The 22334-nt window shown below is 42.2% G+C and overlaps 1 protein-coding gene across 1 annotated transcript in view; it reads right to left on the reverse strand.

Annotated features, from left to right (window-relative positions):
• Positions 1–379: 379 nt before the first annotated feature.
• PRICKLE1 (prickle planar cell polarity protein 1) overlaps positions 380–22334 on the reverse strand; it is a 106671-nt gene continuing 84716 nt past the window's right edge. The window contains exons 2-8 of the mRNA XM_090273029.1: positions 11150–11329; positions 9398–9511; positions 8611–8748; positions 7787–7990; positions 6259–6445; positions 4573–5439; positions 380–2714 (exon numbers count right to left, since the gene is read on the reverse strand). Of these exons, the coding sequence (XP_090129155.1) occupies positions 1855–2714; positions 4573–5439; positions 6259–6445; positions 7787–7990; positions 8611–8748; positions 9398–9511; positions 11150–11281 (2502 nt within the window). The 5' untranslated portion in view covers positions 11282–11329 and the 3' untranslated portion in view covers positions 380–1854. The remainder of the gene's footprint in view (positions 2715–4572; positions 5440–6258; positions 6446–7786; positions 7991–8610; positions 8749–9397; positions 9512–11149; positions 11330–22334) is intronic.

The raw sequence follows: 22334 nt of genomic DNA on the forward strand, positions 1-22334 counted from the left end.
GACCAGGAAACTGATGATAGAGTTACTGAGGCAAGAGCTCACAGCAGTGGTGCATTTCTGAAGGGGCTCTGTCTAGCCCAGATACAAAGCCTTGCTGTGTCCAGGGGATGTGTATGGGGGATGCGGTTGACCGCTGGTTTACCTACTGGATTCATGTTGCTCTTCCCAAGGCCCAACAGCTTTCCCCATTCCAGTAAATACAACTGTGCCTCTGTGCCGCAAGTCCCATTTCCCACCTACTAGTACAGGCAGTGGATGTGCAGGAGTCAAATGGTGGTCTGTGAATGGCTGAAGGATGGCAAAGTAAAGCACCCTGACCACAGGGGTGAAGTGCAAGTTACCTGGATATGTTGGCAAACATTGTGTTCAGAAAGGTAGGTAGTTTATTATTTACTGTTTATTAAATACCTTCCGAAAGGTCCAAAATACCACTAGGACTTTAGTTAGGACTGAAACGTATGTGCAAGAATGGCACATATCAAATTATCAGCTCATTAGTTCAAATCCAAGATCATTTTCCCTTGAAATAGAACCTCATATTAACTTGAAGTACTCAGTGGTACGGCATCCTCTAATTTAAAGATTTTAAAAAGAAAAACATAATCAGAAGGCCCAGTTTTCAAAATTGCTGCTAAAAGCCAACAAATTAGCTGGAAGGGAGGGATGAAGAGGAATAACCTCTCTTCAAATAATAAATCCACAAAGTCCTCTGCCACAAAAAAGCAGATCCTTGTAGTTTTGTTCTCTTCCCATGAGACAATCACCACCTTGCTAAAAATGGGAAAGGAAGCCCCCCCCAACACGCACCATCCCCAAGGGGGGAAAAACATCCACCCAAACAGTTTCTACTTGTTTTTACCATATATTCCAGGAGTATATATGGGTTTTGTTTGTTTTTACATTTATACAGTTTACATTGCTTGACCCATAAATAACACTTGTCAGATTAATAGGGCCATAGTTTTAAAGAGTATTTACATAGCCCCACCATGCATACAGAGCCTTTTTAATATTGAAAAAAAAAATTAAAAAAAGGAACTTTCCATCACTAGGCAATATAAATTTGACCATCTAAACTTATAAACCCTGACTAAAATACAAGCGATCATTTCATCCATAAATGCTGTTTCTGATTCCCTAACAAATCTAGCACTGCAGTGTAACAAACATCTTGCAATTCAGGGATATAAAAATATCAGCTTTAAAATCTGAACTGTACATTATGTACATTAATATTTGCACCATTAAATTAGGAATACACTTAAGTCTATGAAATACTACATTATAAATAGCAAAGTTTTTTTTTTTTTTCCCCCTAATCTGTAGCTGGAGCTAATACAATACAATGTTTACCTGGCTAAAGAGGACTGCAAGGGGACGGGGTGGCCTCGTGGGATGGGGCGCACAGTGTTGGCTGGGTCAGTGTGACTACGTGCATGCCGCACAACAAGACAGACCGATCAGGACCTGGGCCAACCTGGCAAACACGAATGACAAACACTATTGCTTTACAAAGGTGGCTGAAGTTCTCCGTTGTCTAAAATCAACACCCCCATCCAGTCACCTCGCAACAGTTTCTTTCTGATTCTCTTGCGGACTGGAGACCAAAGCAGCTACGTAAAACTGTAATGCACCTGACTGGCTGTGGCAACCTGGCACCATCCGAGGAGGGTAAACTGGAGAAATCACACCTCAATGTTAACCTGACATTGTAAACAGGAGTCGGGGGCTCATTTACATGGGCAAAAGCACTTAAACTATTTTAGCAACTTTCCTATGGAAGAAAGAAAGAAAAAAGATATGCTTCAAGATGGTTAATGGCTACGTTTAAACATGATCTCCACAGCTACTAGGTTAAGAAATAATACAGTTTTTGCCCCTGTGTCCCTTTTTCTTCTTGGACTTCGCTGTCCCCGGACCAAACTGAGGAGTGGGGAGCACAGAAGTTGGACTCGCAAGGTCGTCTGTATAGTAGGCGTACCTCTGTGGCCGGGGCTGAGGGATTGGTTGTCCAAGAAAATAGCCCTCTTCTTCCGAGTCGGAGGAGGAGGAAGAGGAGGAGCACCAGGAGTCGTCGTCCTCCCCGTAGAGCCCCAGGAACCTGGGCACCTCCGGGCTCCGCAGCGCGTAATCGGACGTGGCGTGGGCATACCGCCCGTAGAGATCCACGTTCTGCATGTAGGCTCGGAGCTCCCGGGCACTTTTATTCTGTATAAACTTCTCGTAGGTCTCGGGGGTGTAAAGCCGCAGCCTGTCCTTGGGAGAGTATTTTCTTTCGGTGACGAGATTCAGGGCGTTGTCAGAGCGGGACTTCCTGCTCCGCCTGCGGCGATGGTGGTGAGACCTGGATCCTCTCTCCTCAAAATGGTAGACCCGTCTCCGAGTCCTCTCACTCATAGGGGGCTGCCGGATTTCGATGTTGTCATAGCTTCCATTGTCGATGACATCATCGGAAAACTTGACCTGCTGTGGTCTGGACTGAGACTTGGATCTCCTGAGCACTGGGAGGTGTACTGGTTTCTCCTCGGGCATGATTTTTTCTGGACACAGCTCTGAGCTCAGACTCTTCAAGGACTCTGCGCTCCTGTGCAGCATGGAAGAGTTCAAAGTTCCCATATTGCTCATTTTCTCACAATCTTCGGCCTCCATTTCCTCAAAGTTTTGCAGAGAATATAAGGATGGCCTCGGCTTACTTTCTCCATCCACTGAAGCCCCTACGAGAAAAGCCAACACAACATGTGATTCTCAATAATCCTAATATTCTGACAATTATTACAAACAAGCTACGGAAAGGAAGCATTTCAAAGAAAATTCTCCTAAATTTCAGTATCTGATTACCACCCATGAGGTAGAAACAGCATGCTTATATAGAGAAGGTATGAATTTCGTTACCAATCCAAGAGGCTTAGACTCTGTTAGGAATCCAGTTGCTTTGGAGCCAAACATTAGCTACAGCCCATGGCATGAGCAGCAATAATTTAAAAGCTCTTCATAAATGTCTCACCATCAGTTTATTCACATGACATGTTAGAAGCTTCTGCCTCTCAAACTATTAAAGCCAGATTGCTTCCCTGAGCATCGATCAAATCAGTCCCTTCCTTTGCACCCACATGGCCACTGTTATGATCCTCCTCTTATACCTAGACTAGTTTTCCTCCTTTTATATCAAGGTAGTGGTCAGTAAACCACAGCTCAAGGAGCCACGCCCGGCCCACAGCCTATTTGTGGATCAAGTTTCATTGGAACACAGCCACACCAATTCGCTTACCTATGTTCTATGGTTGCGTTCTACAGTGGCAGTTTAGTAGTTGCAACAGAGGCTGTTTGACCCTGGAAGCCCTATCTAGCCCTTTACAGAAGTTTGCCAACCCCTAACCTAGGCTGACATCCAGTCTTCTTCCTCTTCAACACATTAAATAACATGCCACTTTCAGATTAATCTTATTTTGAAACTTTTCCCAAAACTGATACTGTTCTCCTTTGACAGGGCCCAGTGAATAAGTGAATATAGCTCAGCAGACGAAGTGACAGAGAGGACTGGGGCTAGTGGGTACTGCATAGCTTCCTACTTTCTAAAGGGAGCCTCTTTTTCAGCCTGTCTTGTCAAGGACCATCCAGCCCTAATACTTTATGTTTACCAAATGACGTCTATTTTTGATCAATGTTACATGCCTAATATAGGCCCTAGAAAGCAGAAGGGGCTTAATTATTTGGTTTCACTCTCTATTCCCCAACTCTCCTTTTACAAGCCCAACATAAACCAGTAGAGTTGCTCTCTTATCCTTCCTTGTCACTGCAGCAGCCCCTGGCACGGGGTCGTTCCTAGCAGTGGGCTGCCACTAAAGCTTCTCCTATCTATGTTACAGCAATTATCACATTTAAGAAAGGATTGAATGTTATTTAGTTTGACTATAAAACTAGCCATGTAACTAATATTTTTGTATCCAAAGACTTATTGTAAATATGAGATTCAGGAGGGCTGGGTGCTAGGCTTGATTTTGCCTTTAAAAAACCTCTGTAAAATTACGCATTTAGCCTCTGGCAATTCAAGTGTCCTTACTTAGAAAATGTAATAATAGCCATTTTAAATAGCTTGGGTTCATTTTAAGGATAAAATGTGGATAATTGACATGAATGTGCTTTGAAAACATTAAAGTGAAATTATTTTATAATCCGGGTAAAAAATATTCAGCTGTTTTTGAGCTATCCGCTGCCACGTGGAAATTCAGGGAAATAAAAAAAAAATGTTATCAGCTTATAAAGTGTGCAGACTGATTTTAATAACTTGAAATTCATACAGCACAATCCAAAAAGAATAGTATTTTCAGACACAGATGCAGACTCCATTATCAAAATAAATCAATATCTATTCGAAAAGATTTTATACATATGCACACACATATGTACAGGTTTGTTTTGCTATATAGTATTTTGCATTTAACAGAAATGCCTTCCTTCTCTTGGTCTACAGTTTAAATTAACACAGCCCCTACTGGTGCTGAGCTGTAATTTTCAGAAGAGACTTTTTAGTGGCTCTTTTTACAAATGCCGCATAATCCCTAGATTACGTACCTGTGATGTTAGACAAAGCCAAAGAATCCATAGAATCCCGAACACTCTGCTCTGGTTTCAAGTCTGACAAACACTCCAGGGAACCTTCTTCATACCACTGTGCTTGATCATGATTGTATCCCGAAGCCCCATGGTCCAGATCCAACTCCTGGAGCCTTCTGCTGCTGGCCGGGCCTGGGTGGCTGCCATAGGCAGAATCTCCCAGTCCATCTTGTGACTGTGCCCAATACATATCAGATTGGTATTTTTTACTTGCAAGGCTCTGGTTATTTTGCTTTAACTCAGTCTTATTTTTAACCATGTTATCAGATATCCAATGCTCACTGGCTCGAATATCTATCTCATTGGGCTGCTGCTGAAAGAGGCTTTTATCACCAAACTTGAGGAGGAGCTGCGTCATATAATCTTCATGCTCAGCCCATTCTTCGGGGTCTTCTGGGGTTTCGTGCTCTCCTCTGCCTTTCCAAAAGTCTTCATTGACAAAACTTGCTCCCTGCCTGGAGAGACTCAGATCATCCAATTTCCGAGAAAGGGTGTCATCAGCATTGCCTGAAAGGCCAGGAAACTTGTAGTTCAGAGCAGGGGACAAGAGGAGAGACTGTCTACACTGATCCGCTGACCGACTGCTCTTGCCCATCCGGACACTTCTTCTGGAGTCTCTTGATCGAGCTGACTGAAATGCGGAGTCGGAGGAATCAGAGGCATGGACGTCTTCGCCGAGACTGCACGTTTTTGAGCAATAAATCTGACCTTGTTTGGGAAGGAAAGGGCACCCCAGCAAAGAGGCTTTACACTGGGCGCAAGAGAAGCAGGCTTCTGTGGCATGCCAGTGCTGTCCGTCATAGGTCATCTGGGCATGGTCGACACCTGTTTTGAACAAGTATGGAATAGCAGGCTATAGTTCAATCTTGAAACACAGGAAGAAGGAAGAAACAAGAAAAGGGGTGATGGAAATGTTCTGTTTCTTGATAGAGTTGTGGGTCACACAAAGTCCATATTTGTGAATTAACCTACCTGCTAAGATTTACCCGTAACCCTAAAATCAATCCTTGCTGAGCTTTCAGTCATTTGCGGACATGTGCAGAGTGGTGAAAAATTTGTGTAGACTGATATATGTGTTCCCAAGTGAGGTCAAACAAGGTGATGCTTTGTCTTTTGTTTGAGCTCCTGCTATAAATAAGTGGCATGCTTGTGGCCTGTTTAGTACCATGTGTTCTTAAGAGTTTTCTGCTTTTTGGTGGTTTGGCTATTTAAGTGGCCTCTATGTATACTGCTGAAGTGCTGTCTAGTGTTTTTAAGTGCAAAGAAGGTTGTGATGTGCCTTACGAAAAAGAAAAAAAGTATATTAGATAAAGCTTCATTCAGGCACAAGCTGCAGTGCTGCTAGCTGTGAATTCAACGTTAATGAATCAATACTACATGTAACCAGGGGCTGGCAGGAACCTATCCCTGTATTTCCCTTAGGAGCAATGGTTCACTATTCCATAATTTGGTGACTTTATACAATAGAAAACCCTCCGATAACAAGATATGACTATATATTCATCTGTCAAAACTCATCCAATGGAAACATTAAAGATCTGTACATTTCACTGTATATAAATCAGAGCTCCATTTTAACACTGTGGACCATCATAAGCAGACTTATGGGAACGTGACAGAGCAGACAGGCTGTCAAGGACTTACCGATATGCTCCCCACAGGTTTCACAGTACTCAGCATACAGAGATTCAAAACAGCCGCAGCAGAAGGGGCGGCCGTCCTTCATGATGTACCTCTGCCCTCCTAGGACCGTCTCACACTCAAGGCAGCAGAAGTGTTTCATGTGCCAGTGGCGACCCTCAGCTTCTGTGCACTCATCAGCAAAAATTATCTTTAAAAGGAATATGAAATCATAGGATGACAGAAAATCATTGTGAGCTATTTTCAAGGCCAAGTCACTTAGACAGCCAACTTTGTTCCTGATAACCTCAATCTTGAATCTGACTTGCTTTTGCTATAAAACAAGGGCAGTAATTGCAAAGGTTAAAAAAGAGAAACTAAGTGCTTGTTTAAACTTAACAAATCTCTAACCACTAGGCTGTACACCTGAAACTAATATAATATTGTCAAGTGTAACTAAAAACTTTTTAAAAATTAAAACAGATTTCTTCACTGGAGACAATTAATTTGGCCATTATTTTTGCTCCCCAATCCCATTTTATTGGCATAATCTGGCAAAGAATACATTAATATTGAAATAATTTAGTGGTTTGTGCTTTAATAGAAAACATAAAAATGTCTGTGAAGTCCACAGTTACAGCCACCCAGGCGCTGGATTGTGTGAACAACACGTGTGTAGCTGCTGCTTCGTTTGACCTGGTGGCCATCTCTAGATTAAAGACTTCATGTGTTTTGGTTTCAAAAAGAATTTCTAATACCACATCATTGAAAAAGCTTTACAAAATAAACAAATGTATGCAAGTAAAATCTGAATGGTCACTGTCACTGACTGAAGGAGGCTAAGGTGGAAAAAAGAAGAATAAATGCAATGAGGTACCCTAGATTGGATCCTGGAATAGAAAAGACACATTTGTAAAAAAAACAAAAAAACAAAAAAAAGACCCCTGGAAATTTAAATAAAGTGTATAGTTTAGTTAATGGTATTACACCAATGTTAACTTCTCAGTTTTGATGCATATAATGATTATGTAAGATGTGAACAACAAAGAAGGCTGGGAGAAGAGTATACAGGAACTCTCTGTAACATCTCCAACTCTTCTGGAAATCTAAAGTTACTTTAAAATAACAGCCTAAGAAAAAATATTTCCTTTCACACCCCCATTCCTTCCCACGTGCCCCATGGGTAACCACTCTTAACTTAGTGTATGTCTTCTTTCCATACTGTTTCTGGATTATACAAATATGTATACAGTCTTGGTTTGTTCCCCTTTATTTAACAAAAATAAGGTTATCTGCTACATATTCTTCTTGCAACTTGTTTTTTTCTCACCATCCATTAAGAACCACCTACTTTATCAATGCACAAAGACACCTGCTGCCCATTCTTTATTAGCTACATCTTATTCCACTGTATGAATGGACAGGATTATCTTAAAAATATTTAAAACAGAGCAAAAACAGGAGATATTTATATTTTGTTTAGATGTGAAGAGTGGAATATTGGCTTACTGGAAGCTTATTTTTTCCAGTGTTAAGGGATGAACTTCTTTACCTCATCACATGCTGAACACCGTGGTTTGAGCAGTTCAGCATGGTGCCTGCCACAGTGAATTTTTCCATCCTGATAAAAATAGATGAGGTCGACCAGCAGCTCGTTACACGTGAAGCAGACAAAACAGGATGGGTGCCAGCACACTCCAGGGCCAGCACGGGAGGCAAACACAGCAATTTCACCTCCGTTTATCTTCAGCCCACACTAAAAACAAGAGGACTTGAATTTAGAGTGATCCTTCTTTAAGAACTGCATTCACAGCCTTTGCCACTTGACACTAAATCCCAAGTATGTCAGGAAAGCTTTTATTTTTCTCCCCTCTTGTTAGTGATCAAGTAGCTCCTTAAGGCTGGATTACGTGTGACTCTTAACTGCAACGGACATGCCTCAGACAGACTTCCACAGGAGACTGTTCCTAAGAATGGTTTCATCTGACTCACATGACCAGTGGTTTTCCTCAGCCAGCCTCGTGCTGGATGTGTTGCCTACATCCAAAACAGCCAGTAAGGATCTGAATGTCTTCATTATGTCTGTGCGACTTTTGAACACTAGGTGTACTCCAGCACCTCCCAATATGCCAGGATGTTAGGAAAAGCAGGATTTCACCCGATGTTTACATAAGGGCAGATCGACTTCCCCATCACACACGGCAGTGTAGCCAGTTATGAACAGTAATCTCCATTTAATATAAAGCGAGGCCGCCTTTCTTTTGCTTAGTTTTTGGAGGCTTCCAGGGCCCACACGTGTGCTAGCCCTGCCACCTACCCCCCCAGCTCACTCCATCCACATTACCACCACGAGCTACTCATTCTAGAAAGCGCTACCTGCTCGCACACGGCATGCATTACTGCTCTGGACAGGAGTTTAATTGTCCCTCTTCCAAGTGCTTCTTTCTTCCGTTGAGCACTGAACACTTGCAATTCTTTTTTTTCCTCTTCGCTCAAAGACTGGCAATACCGCACCTTCATAGAAAGGAAAACAGAAGCACCACCCTGGAGCAAAGTCTCCCTCACCAATTCTTATTTCCAGACTCGAGACTTTCAAGAAATAAAACAGCAAGTTTAGATGGCCTGCATCCCCACACCCACCCCGTGAATCTCCAGTTAGGAAGTAACACCTTTAATTGACAAGAAACCTCACCTCCTCTTTGGCAAAAGGGAAAAGCTATTTAAAGGAACACTTTTTTAAAAATATGAAATGTTTAATTTAAATTCTTAACAGCAGAGACACTACAAAAATGTAAGACATTAACCTTTCTACAAAAGGTTTAAACTTATTAATTGCCACTTCTGCTCCACAGTCTACAGGCACCAACGCAGCAAGTGCGGCTGGCTCTACTACCATGAAGCATTGAGTCTGGATGAAGGGGCAGGCGATCTCAGAATCTGCAGGCTCCCGCGCATCAGTGGGTGGCTGCAAACACTATAAAAACCCACTTGAGTTAAGTTTATTGCAGACGCCCTTTCTCTCCTAAAGAATGGAAAGCTGCATTCTCCAGCCAAATGTTAACTGAAGAAAGGCAAAAGGCTGCTGGAGCTGGGGCTTCTAGGGGACATCTCAATGCTTAGTGTTTATTTCTTAGCCGTCTTCCTGGGTGTTTTTTTTTTTTACCTCATTATCATGTGGTGGCAACTGGTACAAAAGCTGTTTAATTCTATGTTTCTCTCCAGGGCTGTTAACATATGGAACCTTTTCTTCTGGTAAGCAGGCAAAATAAAGCTGGATCTGAGTAAGAGATGGAGAGAAGGACATCAGCATACAGAAAGCGAACATCTTGGATTATTACATCTTCAAAAGTGACCTTCCCTGTAGGTACAAAGTTTGGCCTCTTATAGCTAATGGGAAGACCAGCCAAGTCAACTCAGCAGAGCTGCACACCTTCAAATAGCAGGCTTCCAGCTGCTAAACTGCTCTTTAGGAATGTTATTTGTAGTGACAATTGGGGCCATCATCAATGACACACCAACACAGGCATATTTAATGCCACGATTCCTCAGCCAGTTTCCCCAGGGTGAGCCAAGAGGAGACCTGGGTGAATGCTGCCAACAGCCACACGGGCTGCGTGACACTGTCCACAATCCAGCCAGTACACAAGCACAATGAATTTGATCTCTGAATTTTACATGTTACAAAGACAAAAACTGTTTTGTTAAAACTCTGTAAACTCTCTTATCAGGTTCTCTCCAAGCGTCAAGCTTTTCTTTGCTTCCATGGCTGTTATATTCTAAATAAATACTTGGAGCCAATTTCCCCCAAGAAGCTGGAGGGTAGCCACAGGGAGCTATATTTGGTTCATTTTGAAAGGAGAACTCAATTTTATTTTCCTGTTATATTTCAAGGAGCATCCCTTACTGAGTACTACAGTGCTGAGAAAGAATGAAAGTGACTCAAGGAAAAAAAGAAAAAAAGCACAGAAGATTGGGGAATTGGGAGTCTACTTCAGTATCTTGGTACCTCACAAGACCTACCCACCCTAAGCTGCCAAAAGGCGTCTCTATTAATATAGTTTGTCAAAATATCGCTGTCCTAACTGGTGTGCCAGCACTCTACCCTCTCCCCCTGTACCATCTATAGAGGCTTTTACAGTTATAAATGCTCACTGGATACACGTGTGCCAGGTTCTCTGCTGGGCCCCAGAAGAAAAAGCAGCCCCTATTCTCAAAAGCAATCCCATCATACAGGAAACAACCATAACTCAAGCAACTGCACACCCAGTTGGCTCCTTTTATTTTAAATGATGCCTTGGCCCTTATAATAATATTTATCACCTCCAATTTTTAACAAGCTCATCATATTGGGAAAATAAAGAGACATATAGAATGTTCCCGTCTTTCTTAAAATAACAATATAAAGCACAAAATTAGCCCTATAATTTTAATTTTCCAATCCACACTGTGTGGTGACAGGTTCTTTTATGTGCGAGGTTATCACTTCCGAAGGTTTCTTAAGAGCTCTGTGTTTCCTCTCTTCCAAAGCAAAAGCACTGCTGAGAGCTGGCATGGAAGCTTCCCTCTTTTATTACCTCTTTGTTGTTACAGAAGTTCTGAAAAAGGTTAAATTCTTCCTATTCTCTCCAAAGGGATTTGTCAGAAATCCACATAACAAACGCACATGTAGTACTCTGGATTTCATTCCTTAAGAGCAACCTTATAGGCTTCTGGACCCAAGAGTACAAAAGAGATAGAAGACCTCCATTGAGAAACTAAGTATGACCTTAACAAGCAAAAATGTAAAACTATCCAAAGGAGAGTGAGGACTGAGCTAGTGTGTCAGTGTGGCTGTGATGCTCTCTAAAGTTTTAAAAACTCTTTAAAAATCTTAAACCTCGCTGACAAACACAGCACGGGATGACCTGGTTCCTACCTGCTCTGGCCTAAGTCCCGGTGGGACCCAGGCATACTCCTCCAATGCACAGCCTGAATCGTCGTCCGACGTGGAACTCCTCTGGCACCCGAAGGTGAGTTTGCTCATTTTGGGCTCCATCTCCAAAGGCATAATAAAATTCAAAAGTTGGTTTCTCAGTCACAGGACATCAAACAATGACTGTGGACAATACGAGAAAAAAATACTTAAGGACGTAAAGGCACTGCTCTTAGAACTTATATTGAATGCTTGTTTACACACACCTGGGCCCTCAGAAGGCACCTGATTTACTAGTTCACCACCCCCAACCCCCAAGCCCACAGAAACTTAAAATCTAGGGCTCCATAGTTCAGAAATAGCTGCCTTACCAGCTCAGTATTTCAGAAAAGACCACCCAAATTAGTTTTGTTCCAGCTGCCTTCAAAAGGTGCTTCTCTACACAATTATTCCTTGGAAAGGTTCAAGAAAATTGCTTGGCCTGACACATCAGGTTAAATTTCCCAGAAATGAAATCCCTGTGAAGTCCCATGAGTTGAAGAAAGAAGTGTTGGGGATTACTCCTCCTCCTGCTTTGTCCCCTACATGCCACGGAAAGTGGCTCCAGAGACTCACGCGGCTCCCCATATCTCCTCATCAATTTTCCCCACCAAGCCCACTGGGCCAAACTGCTTAGGTTTCAGGTTTCTAAAAGTTTTGAGAGACCCTAAACTTAGTTTACCCACTGAGTAAAAGCAGCACAGTTAAATGCATACCACGTTAGATCCATAAGCCCTTACTGTCTATGAGGTGAAGTCAGCCAGACATTCACTGATGAGTTTCTTCAACAAAGAGTAATTGAAGCCAAGCACGAGCTTAAAATAAAACCCAGCTTGGTGACTATTAGTGTTGAATTGCATTACTAGCAGGTGTTCACCGAAACGTTATGCAGTTCCAGTATGTGTGCCATGCTATCAGCCTGCTATGGGGCAAAGTAAGATGTAAGTCCAGGTCCAACTGAAGTCTCCTCAGGTGAAAGGCTATGAAAGTGTCAAGGTTAACAGTCCCTGCCCTACAAACCAGGAACTTTGTCATCACCATTTAGGTTCCTTTTAAGTTTCTTCTGATTTTTAAAATATCCCTCATCCCAAGGCCCTAGAAGAAACAAAGATACAAGACTTTCAGAATCAGACGAAGTTTTCAATACTTGCCCCTTTCCCTCTACCAAAAAAGAAAGAAAATTATGATTAGCCCAACCCAATATCAGAGAAAACAAGGCCCAGGGAAGTTAGGTGACTTACCCAAGGTCACAGAGCTAAAACACAAGCTGGAGTCTAATCACACTACATACCTGCCACATCAGACTTCCAAAAATTATTCTCCCTTATAAACGCTTCCAATCTGAGACTGTCATTTCTCACTGACTATCTCAATGCAACTCTAAATAGTTATAAGGTTAGAGAAGATTATCTACTAAAGCCCATGTTTATTAAATCTTACGGTTTTGCTTTTATAACTCAAAGGACATTAAAAAATTAAAGTACTAACAGTTCACAAAAGGGAGGCCAAACATCCAATGGCAGTGATTTTTACTGGCAGTAGAAGCAACACCACGCAGCAGATATTATTCCAACGAATAAATTTAACTTTCATTCACCCCGAACAAAAAGTAAGGATGACCTCACTTCCTACACTACCATTGGGAGGCTGTGACCTTTTAAACAAGTCATCATTTCACAGGTGCAACTCATTCATGTCTTGACTTAGGAAAGGCTTTCTAAACACAGGCGCGTTGCCCTTATTCCCCAATAAAAGTGTGTTAATGACAAAATTTCTTGGATTTAGTCTTTCCCTTTTGTTAAAAAAAAAAAAAAATTCCCTTATGTCAAAGGAAGAGAACTACAGGTTAAGAATTTAATTAGTAACTCAAAGTCCTCCACCAGAAGGTGGGGGTCTTCAATGTAATTTAACCTGAATCATGCAATACACATCTCTTTCCCTTGACAAGCCTGGCTGAGGAGGAGGACAGACGCTAAGGTATGTACTCTGCACAAACTAACAAAGAACATAAATATAAAATAGAGCATAAATATCCACGGATTTTCCAAGGTGGCACAAAGGTGCCGACTGCCGAAGATTGAAGTTACTTTTACAGCCATATTCCCTGATTAGTCTTTTTTAGAAAAGGTATAGTAAATTACTACCCTAATCAAGGTAAGTCAGCTTTAGCACTAAATGCCACAACCCTCCTCCGCCCAATCATTGGGATGTGCCGGCCACATGTCAAGCCTGCAACTCCCACACATTCCTTCCAGTCTTTCCACATACGACAGAGGACTGACATTCTTCAACAGTGTGAAGAGATCAACGGAAGGAACACGAGTGACAGTCATTTTTTAATAGGCACGGCTTTCAGTTTCACTTGTTGGCACTCGGACAACTAACATAGTCCTCTGGGCCTCACCTGTTAGTGTTATGGCATTTAATCACCCTATCAAGCAACCCAATCAGGGTGTATCTTGTTTAACAGAGGAGGATACAGCATTAGTGATTTGCCACAGGTCAACTGTCCAAGGTCAGTAAGGCAACAAGCAGCAGCCTTAGAACGGGGCCTGGAATCTCAAACCCCACAACCCAGGCACTGCCTCCTGAAGGTGGAACCTGATCGCGCCAATCCCCTTTTCTTGGGTGAGCTAGCCATCTGACCACACCGCAGGCAGGCAAAAGGACAGGACTGGATGGGACACATTCCGCCTTGCCCAGAGAAGGCACTTGAAGGAGAAGATAGTTAAAAGGATTATAAAAATTCAGTGGCCTCATGAGTTGTTGCTTCAGAGTTTATTCTTTGGAGAAAGCCTTTCTTTCTTCTTCCTTTTATACCACAGGATAATTACATAAAATGACAAAACATTATTTTTATTAGAAAGTTATTAGAGCTGATCAAAAAATAAACATTAAAAAAATACAAATTAGCCCTGGCTGGTGTGGCTCAGTGGATTGAGCACTGGCTTGTAGACTGAAAGGTTGCTGGTTCGATTCCCAGTCAGGCACATGCCTGGGTTGCAGGCCAGGTCCCCAGTTGGGGGTATGTAAGAGGCAACCAACTGATGTATATCTCTCATGCACTGATGTTTCTCTCCCTCTTTAAAAATAAATAGAAGAGTAAAAAAAGTACAAGTTATACACAGCATGACCTCCACTTACCAGGTTGTGATAAGAGATGCTATATGATCATTAGTTACTGTTTTGCTTTACCTGATTACAAAAAAAAAAAAAAAAAACCACTTGAATTTGGATTCTTGCTTCTTTTCTTTTTAAAAATTACTTGTACCTGTCAGCAGACCCAGAGAGCATATTCTTAAGTATATCACTGTCTCATATTGCATCATACGAAAGGAGCAGACTGCTGAGTGTGGTTCTTATGCTCGCAAAAGGTAAGAATAAAAATGATTAATAAAAATATGGTTTTACAAATACCCCTTACGTAGGCATTTACAGTAATATATTATATTTGCTTGGACAGCACAAAAGAAAATGAGGAGCCTGGCCATTGCTTATGCTCTGAGTCATGATGAAGGGTCTTCCTCATGACACAGAAACATGACTGTGTTTGTCTGCCAAAATACCTCCTTTTGGGCCAAACATGAAACCATGGGTGAATTACACCTAATAGAAAAATTAGAAAAATTTCATTTCCAGGTGTTGTCTCTTAAGGCTAATCTCGTGAAAGAGGGACACAAATCAGGTTTACAAATGGGGTTATGATAGAGGGTAAAACTGTTTTTCCCCCAGAATCACTTTGATGGCCCTGTCCTTTGTTTTGTATTTTTTTGTTAATAATTATTTTACTATAATTTCAAACTTTAGTAGTTACAAGAAGAGTAATTAACTCCTATACAGCCTTCATCCAGACTCATCAACTGTTTACATTTCACTCCATTTGCTTTACCATCCCTCTCCCTTCTCCTATTTCTCACCAACACACATGCACACACTTTTGCAGCAACCATCTGAGAGTGGATTTTTTACATTCTCTTACCTACCAGAGTTCAATTAAATATATCTTTTTAGAAAATGTTTATTTAAAAAAACAAACTGTACAAGGCCTCATGTTAGATGCTGGAAATAAATAGAATGAAAAGTCAAAAGAGGTCCAAATAGTTCTGTGCTCATGGGGAGGCAGGTTTATTATCCTGGTCTTCAAATGCTATGATAAGCTGAATGAACTTAAATCACACGTGGATGACAATTATGAATTAACTAGTTCTATATTAGGTCTGCCCCTGTGAAGAAAATGAATCAGTAGGGGCCCCACTCCTCCACCATCTCTTTATAACTCTGGATGTAAATAAGTCTTATAATGCAGGGAAAACAAGTACAAGCTTTCAGGGTTGGGTTTATTCATGTTTCAAACAAGAGTCTGGCCATTAAGGAAATGTGAGAGGAAGCAATGTCTTTAAGAATGAACAACAATGGACTTCTGGCCAAGATAGAGGCCTATACAGACAATTAAGAAGGAATACAACTACCTCAAAACTAGAGACAACCAGAAGTTCCAGAAAATTAAGCCGCATGGAAGTCCAACAAACCAAGATATAAAGAAGAAATACTCATCCAGACAGGTAGGAGGGGCAGAGCCCAGGCAGCTGCAGAGGCGGTGGAGGCAGCAGCAGGCCGGCAGAAAGCGCAGTCACACGTTTTAAAAAGTGGGGAGGGACACCTGGGGAGTGTTCCCAGCTCCTCACCAGACCCGGCAGCTCACGGTCCCAGCACCAGGGAAAATCAAGCCTCATTGCTTCTGACTGTGCAAACCAGTCGGGGTTGGGGCGGAGGAAGAAACTGCTGATCTCTCAGAAGAGTCCGCTTGTTTAAAGGGCCCCCTGGTTCCTAAAAAGTCCACAGACCCACCCACTCTGGGAACGACAGCCAGGGCAACAGCTAGAGAGGCACCAGTCCCATACAAAAGTGTGAGAAGCTCCTGGAAAAGGGGCGAGTGCTGAGCAAGTGGCATTATTCCCTCTCTGACCCCTCCCCGACATACAGTGCCAAAACGTGGTGAAATAGGCTGCCCTGTACTGACAAACCCCTAAGGCTCCGCCCCTTACAACATCACAGGAGGGCCAGCTCTACCTAAGACACAGAGGCAAACAAACACAAGAGCCTGCCAAGATGAGGAGACAGAGAAGTATGGCCCAAAAGGGAGAATGGATCAAGGTTCCAGTGGGAAAACTAAGCGACGAGGAGATAGCCAACCTAACAGATGCAGAGTTCAAAACACTGGTGATAAAGATGCTCACAGGCTTAACAGAGATGCTTGAGTATGGCAAATGCATAAGGGAAGAAGAGAAGGCTATGCTAAGTAAAACGAAGGAAAATCCACACAAAACCAATGGTAAAGGGACTAAAACCGGGGTTCAATCAATGATTTGCAATATAAGGAAGAAAAAAAGTCAACCAGTACAGAATGAGGAAACAAGAATTGAAAAAAATGAAGAAAGGCTTAGGAACCTCTGGGACAACTTTAAATGTGCCAACATCTGAATCATGGGGGCGCCAGAAGGAGAAGAGGAAGAGCAAGAAATTGAAAGCTTATGTGAAAAAATAATGAAGAAAAACTTCCCAAATTTGGCAAAGGAAACAGACATACAAGTTAAGGAAGCACAGACAGTCCCAAACAAACCAGACCCAAGGAGGACCGCACCAAGACACATCATAATTAAAATGCCATAGGTGAAAGACCAAGAGAGAATCTTAAAAGCAGCAAGAGAAAAGCAGAGAGTTACCTACAAAGGGGTTCCTAAGAGACTATCAGCTAATTTCTCAAAAGAAACTTTGCAGGCAAGAAGGGACTGGCAAGAAGTATTCAATGTGACGAAAAGCAATGGCCTACAATCAAGATTACTCTATCCAGCAAGGCCATCATTTAGAATGGAAGGGCAGATAAAGTGCTTCCCAGACAAGATAAAGCTAAAAGACTTCATTATCACCAAGCCATTATTGTATGAAATGTTAAAGGGGCTTATTTAAGAAAAAGAAGATCAATAAACTATGAACACTAAAATGACAACAAACTCACAACTATCAACAACTGAATCTAAAAAATAAAAACAAAATCCAACTAAGCAAACCAGAATAGAAACAGAATCATAGGTATGGGGATCATGTGGAGGGTTATCAGCTGGGAGAGGGAAGGGGGAGAAATGGGGAAGTGGTGCAGGGATTAAGAAGCATAATTGGTTGGTACAAAATAGACAGGGGGAAATTAAGAATATAGGAAAGGGTGAAGCCAAGGAACTTATATGCACGTCCTATGGGACTGTTGGAGGGAAGTGAGATACTGGGCAGAGGGGAGCAAAGGGGAAAAAATTGCAACTACTATAACAACATAATAAAATACTTAAAAAAAAAAAAAGAATGAACACCACCATTAAAGATGGCATCAAGCACTAAGAGCAGGTACTGAATTCAATTTGAGCAGGTTATGGTATTTGCAGATACTGTTTTGAAGAGAAGACAGATCAACTACAGGAGTCAAGGAGGGAAATGAATAACAAACAGAAGAGCAGAGCCTGGACACAGGGAAGAGAGGCTGGGCACAGAGAGATGAGATCCTCTATTCTTAGCAAGACAAGGATTATTGGGGGAGAAATCCCATGCCAGCCAATGAACACAAAGTGGAAGAGTTCCTTTTCCCTCCTTTGTCCTTTCTTTCCCTTCCTCCTCCAAAACAGTTAAATAGCTACTTCTTTCCATCTGAAAAGACTCAAAGACAAACAGCTCTCAGATGTGTGACTTCTCCATCATCATAATTGTCAAGAGAACATCTGACCGGAGGGATAGAGCAATACTTAGGGAGTGGAATCTGGTGCTTTTGACAAGCCACCAAATACCGGGGCCTGGTTTTTTAAAAATGGCAACTATTTTCTTTCCAAACATGGTCTAAAGATATTGAAAGAGTTTAAAGAAGAAAAAAAAATGGTATGAATATAAAGAATTAAAGTTACTATTGATGTGTACCAAATGACATTGTTACTTCCACTGTAACTACATAGATTTCCTTGAAGCTGACCAGTGACCTCTGGAATAAGAACAACATGTTAATAAAAAAAAAAAGACCAAATGTTGACATGTAAACATATGAGTTTCATCATTTTGTTGAGTTTGGGAGGACTCTAGCTTCCTGTGGAACAAACAATTTTGCCAAACTATTGGCCACCATTCCCAGCTCCCTTGGAGTCAGATTCCAAGCAATCCCTACATAAAATTTCTAACACCAGGGCACATAGTGAATGTAAGCACACAAGCGCACGCACATGCACGTGTGCACACACATCATGTATAATGATGGTCTACTGAGCAGGCAGGGTCTTTCCAGTTGTCTTAAGTACAGAAGCAATTGTAAGCATCCAATACCTGTACATGCTTGGCAGTGAGGTAGAACTCGTTAAGACCAAATTAGAGTATGGCTTCATTCATCCAACAGTGTTGTAGTGAGAGGCTTCTCATGAAATTTACTGTTTAGATACATTCACTACATTCATTCAAAATTCATCCTTCTTTTTCAAGACCATTATTCAATGGTTCTGGGAAATATAAGAAAGAAGGCAACTGTCATTTATTCCATTAAAAGCAGGAATTGAAAAAAAAATTATCCATCACGAAGAGAATGTTTTCAAATTCCATCATATATTCTCTTGATTTCTTTAATGATGGCATGTGTGTAAATTATACATGATATAGCCTTTGGCTGATCATTTGTTTTCACTCTGGGTAAAACATGAACAGTGGAAAGAACACTGGCTTCAGGATTCTAATCCAGCCATCCAGCTGGGTGTGACCTGAGAACTAGTTCCTCACCTAGGACATATGGGAGGTGCAAGGGCTACCTCACAACGCAGCTGATGTCCAGAAGTGCATGGCCCACAACTTTAAGATGCTTGACAAATTTTTACAGGTTTTTTTCTCTCCCTGCTCTCATGATGTTTAGATTCCTGCTACTTGAGTCTCTTCTTAAGTAACCTTTCGCCTTTGCCACGACCAACAACCTCCAAATCTTTTTAAATTTGTTGCTTTCAATATTTTGTAAATTAGGCAATTTTCCTTTAAAAAGTTTGTCTAAAAGTAATATACAGAATAATTTTGCTGTGGACAGGGCTAAAGCATTCTTCCCGCAAGCACAGTTATCACTGGTTAAAGAAGATAACATACAGTATGTGAAGGTATTATTCGGGTTTAAAAGCAGCTTTATTATTTTGTTATGCCATTTTAGTCATTTGGAGACCGTTTATTTTCTAATGAGCTGAATGCTGCACCCAGAATAGCTAAGGATTATTATTTTGATTGACCTTGACACACACACACACACACACACATATATATATATATAAATAATCAAGCCTTTACTATTTTTCCCTGAAAAGCTTAATAAGCCAGCACAGTATATGAAGGTCCAGAGGCAGTAAAGAGCTGACAGTTTCACTGGAGACAGTCTTTCAAAGAAGCAACAATAGATTGCCAGGGTAGCAGTGAATAACATTTTAAAGTAGTACCTATCAGGCAGAAGACTTTGCAGTTAACACTACAGGCAACAGGAGAGGACAAAAGGCGTGTGAGTAGAAGGGTGCCACTCCAGGTCTTAAGGAAAACGGATAGGATCTGATGGTCAGGAAAGAGAAAGGAAACCTAGGAGGGGCCTACTTATCTCCTCCTCACCAAAAAAGCCTGAACATGGTGGTTTGGGGAGAGGAAGTAAAAGGAACCAGTAGGAAAGGGAGAACTGCATCAGAGTTTTGAGTCTTGGTGATTGAATGATTGTGTACCAATGTGGAAATAGTACATAGGCATGTCAGACGGAGAGTAAGGTGTTGAGGGGGTTGAGCAGAATCAATTCAATCAGACACATATTGAGGTGATAACTGTACATCAGTTCTGATTATGGTCCCTATATTAGTCATCCTTTTCTTGCACCAAGCCACCAAATCAAATCAAAATCATGATAAGAGAAAACAAAATAATTTCAGTGGCTGCCACTGTAAATGAAGCCTAAGGTCATGCCCCTAATTACTAACGCTTTTCCCAATGTAATCCCACTCTAGTTCCTATGTGAAGACTAACCAGCCTGGCATGGTAAGATCCCTATGAATAAGTATTTCTTGTGTGAGCATGCCCAGGGGAGTAAGAAATCCTTTGATCACCCAAAACCAGAACACATACTGATTTGTGAAGTCAGTGGGGCTAACATTCCCTAGGTGTCCCCTGCTGCTAAGTGCCATCCAATGGACCACAAACTGCTTAACAACTTCTTTGTTCAAATGCTTGTTAACAAGAAGGTGATGATCACACATACACAGTCAAGTTACTCCAATTCTTGTAGGCTAAATATGCAGGGGAATTAAATTTAACTACAGACTAATTTGGAAGTACAGAAACCTGGAACACTTCCCTTCTTCTCAATACACAAAATATAACCCTTATGGATGTAAGTATTTCCTGGTTTATGATTTCCTTAACTTAAAATTTAAAAAAAAGTGATACTTAGAAGAGCCATAGGTTAGCAAAATGATTACAATTTAAATTTCATAGTAAAGAGACACTAAACTGCTATCTCTTTAAAGTTTTCACACACCTGAAGAGCAGTCAATGCCTATGGTCTGCTAAAGACAAAAGTCACTGCCAACTGAGCATAATCCAACTTGATTTATATTGAAATGAACTGTAAAGATAATGGTAATAAAAGTAAAAATATTTTGTTAAAAAATAAAAAACCAGAACATAATGAAAGTATCTGAAGATACTGCTTCTGCTTCTGAAACATTCCTTTACTAAAACTACTTCATACTAGCAATTAGTGGCATTAGGCCACGTGCCCTTTGGCATTTTCTATATTTTCCAGGTAAACCCCCATCCAACTTGTACATTTTCCAACAACTGAGTGGCCTGTCATGTACCACCCAATTGCCAAGAAGCAATCCATTTTTCCAAGAGGAAATGTGGGCTCTGCTGGGTTGCCAAGCATTCTAATTTCATGCACAAATACATTCCACGACAGTAAGACAGACTGCTTAACAAAAGGAGGAAACATGATGACAAAGCGTGGTCCTTTGCCAGAGCGACGCTCTTGGGGGTCAGGTTATTTGGCTGTAAACCGGTGTATAAAACAAAACACAAAACTAATGCTGTGATGTGGGGTGGACCACGCGAGGCACTGTTCCAATGAACTCATTCTTTTCCATAATGCGGGACGCAGGTCTTTTCTCAAAATCGTGTTCCAGTCAGTCTCTTATTGATTTTCTGAATTTCTATTTTCAACCGCGGCCCAAGGAAACGGCAGCCAGACTTGACTCCAATGTACACAGAGACTCAGGTTTCACCCTGTCACCTGTTGGCTCCTGAACAACACTCCTCTTTGTGAAACTTACAGCACTTATTTGAAACAAGTTTCCAGAGAAAACACTTCAAGAAAGTGTTTGAGAAGTCACAAGACTCTAGTTGTAAAAACAAATTCCACACATAGCCTGGCTTATACTGACATAGATTAATGTGAAATCTCGAGCTTTTGAAAAAGGGATCGGGAGGGGAGCTGGAGGGAAAAGATGTCACCCGTCTTTGGGAAAATTCAGCGATCCGCTGGGTCGACCCATACCCGTATCTGGAAGGGACACACTGGGGCAGGCGTCAGCGCCCCTTGCGCCTCGCAATCCCTACCCTTCGCGTGGCGGTGGCGGCTCGATCCGCCAGGGGGCGCCCCCGGGCCGCGGGGCGCCTCCGTCCCCTGGGTTCCACTCAGCTTCCCAGGCCTCCCGCACCTAGAGGGCGAGCTCAAGACTCAGCGGTTGGGAGCGAGACTCACCGAAGAGTCCCCCGGCCCCCGGGGCTAGAGTCCCCTTCGAACCCTTCTTACCCACATCCAGGAGAAAGCCTCGCGCCGCCGCCACTCGACGTACCGTCACCTCCAAGAAGAAACTCGCCCCGCGGCGGGACGGAGGTACCGAGTGGTCCCACGTCTATACCCCAACTTTCGACGAGAAGCCCCCTCCCCGTGACCACGCACCCCTGCAGCCTTAGGCGTTCAGTCCCTGCCACCCGACTGCCATCAAGCCCTGGCACCCAGACAGCGGCTCCCACCTGCGGCCGCGGGGCCAAGCGCGGCCTGCAGCCCCCTCTGGTCTGCCCACCTTGGCACCCGGATCCCCGAGCCCCGCAGCGCGCA

Source organism: Furipterus horrens, unplaced genomic scaffold (assembly GCF_987537825.1).
Source record: "Furipterus horrens unplaced genomic scaffold, mFurHor1.1.pri manual_scaffold_4, whole genome shotgun sequence".
Classification (NCBI taxonomy): domain Eukaryota; kingdom Metazoa; phylum Chordata; class Mammalia; order Chiroptera; family Furipteridae; genus Furipterus; species Furipterus horrens.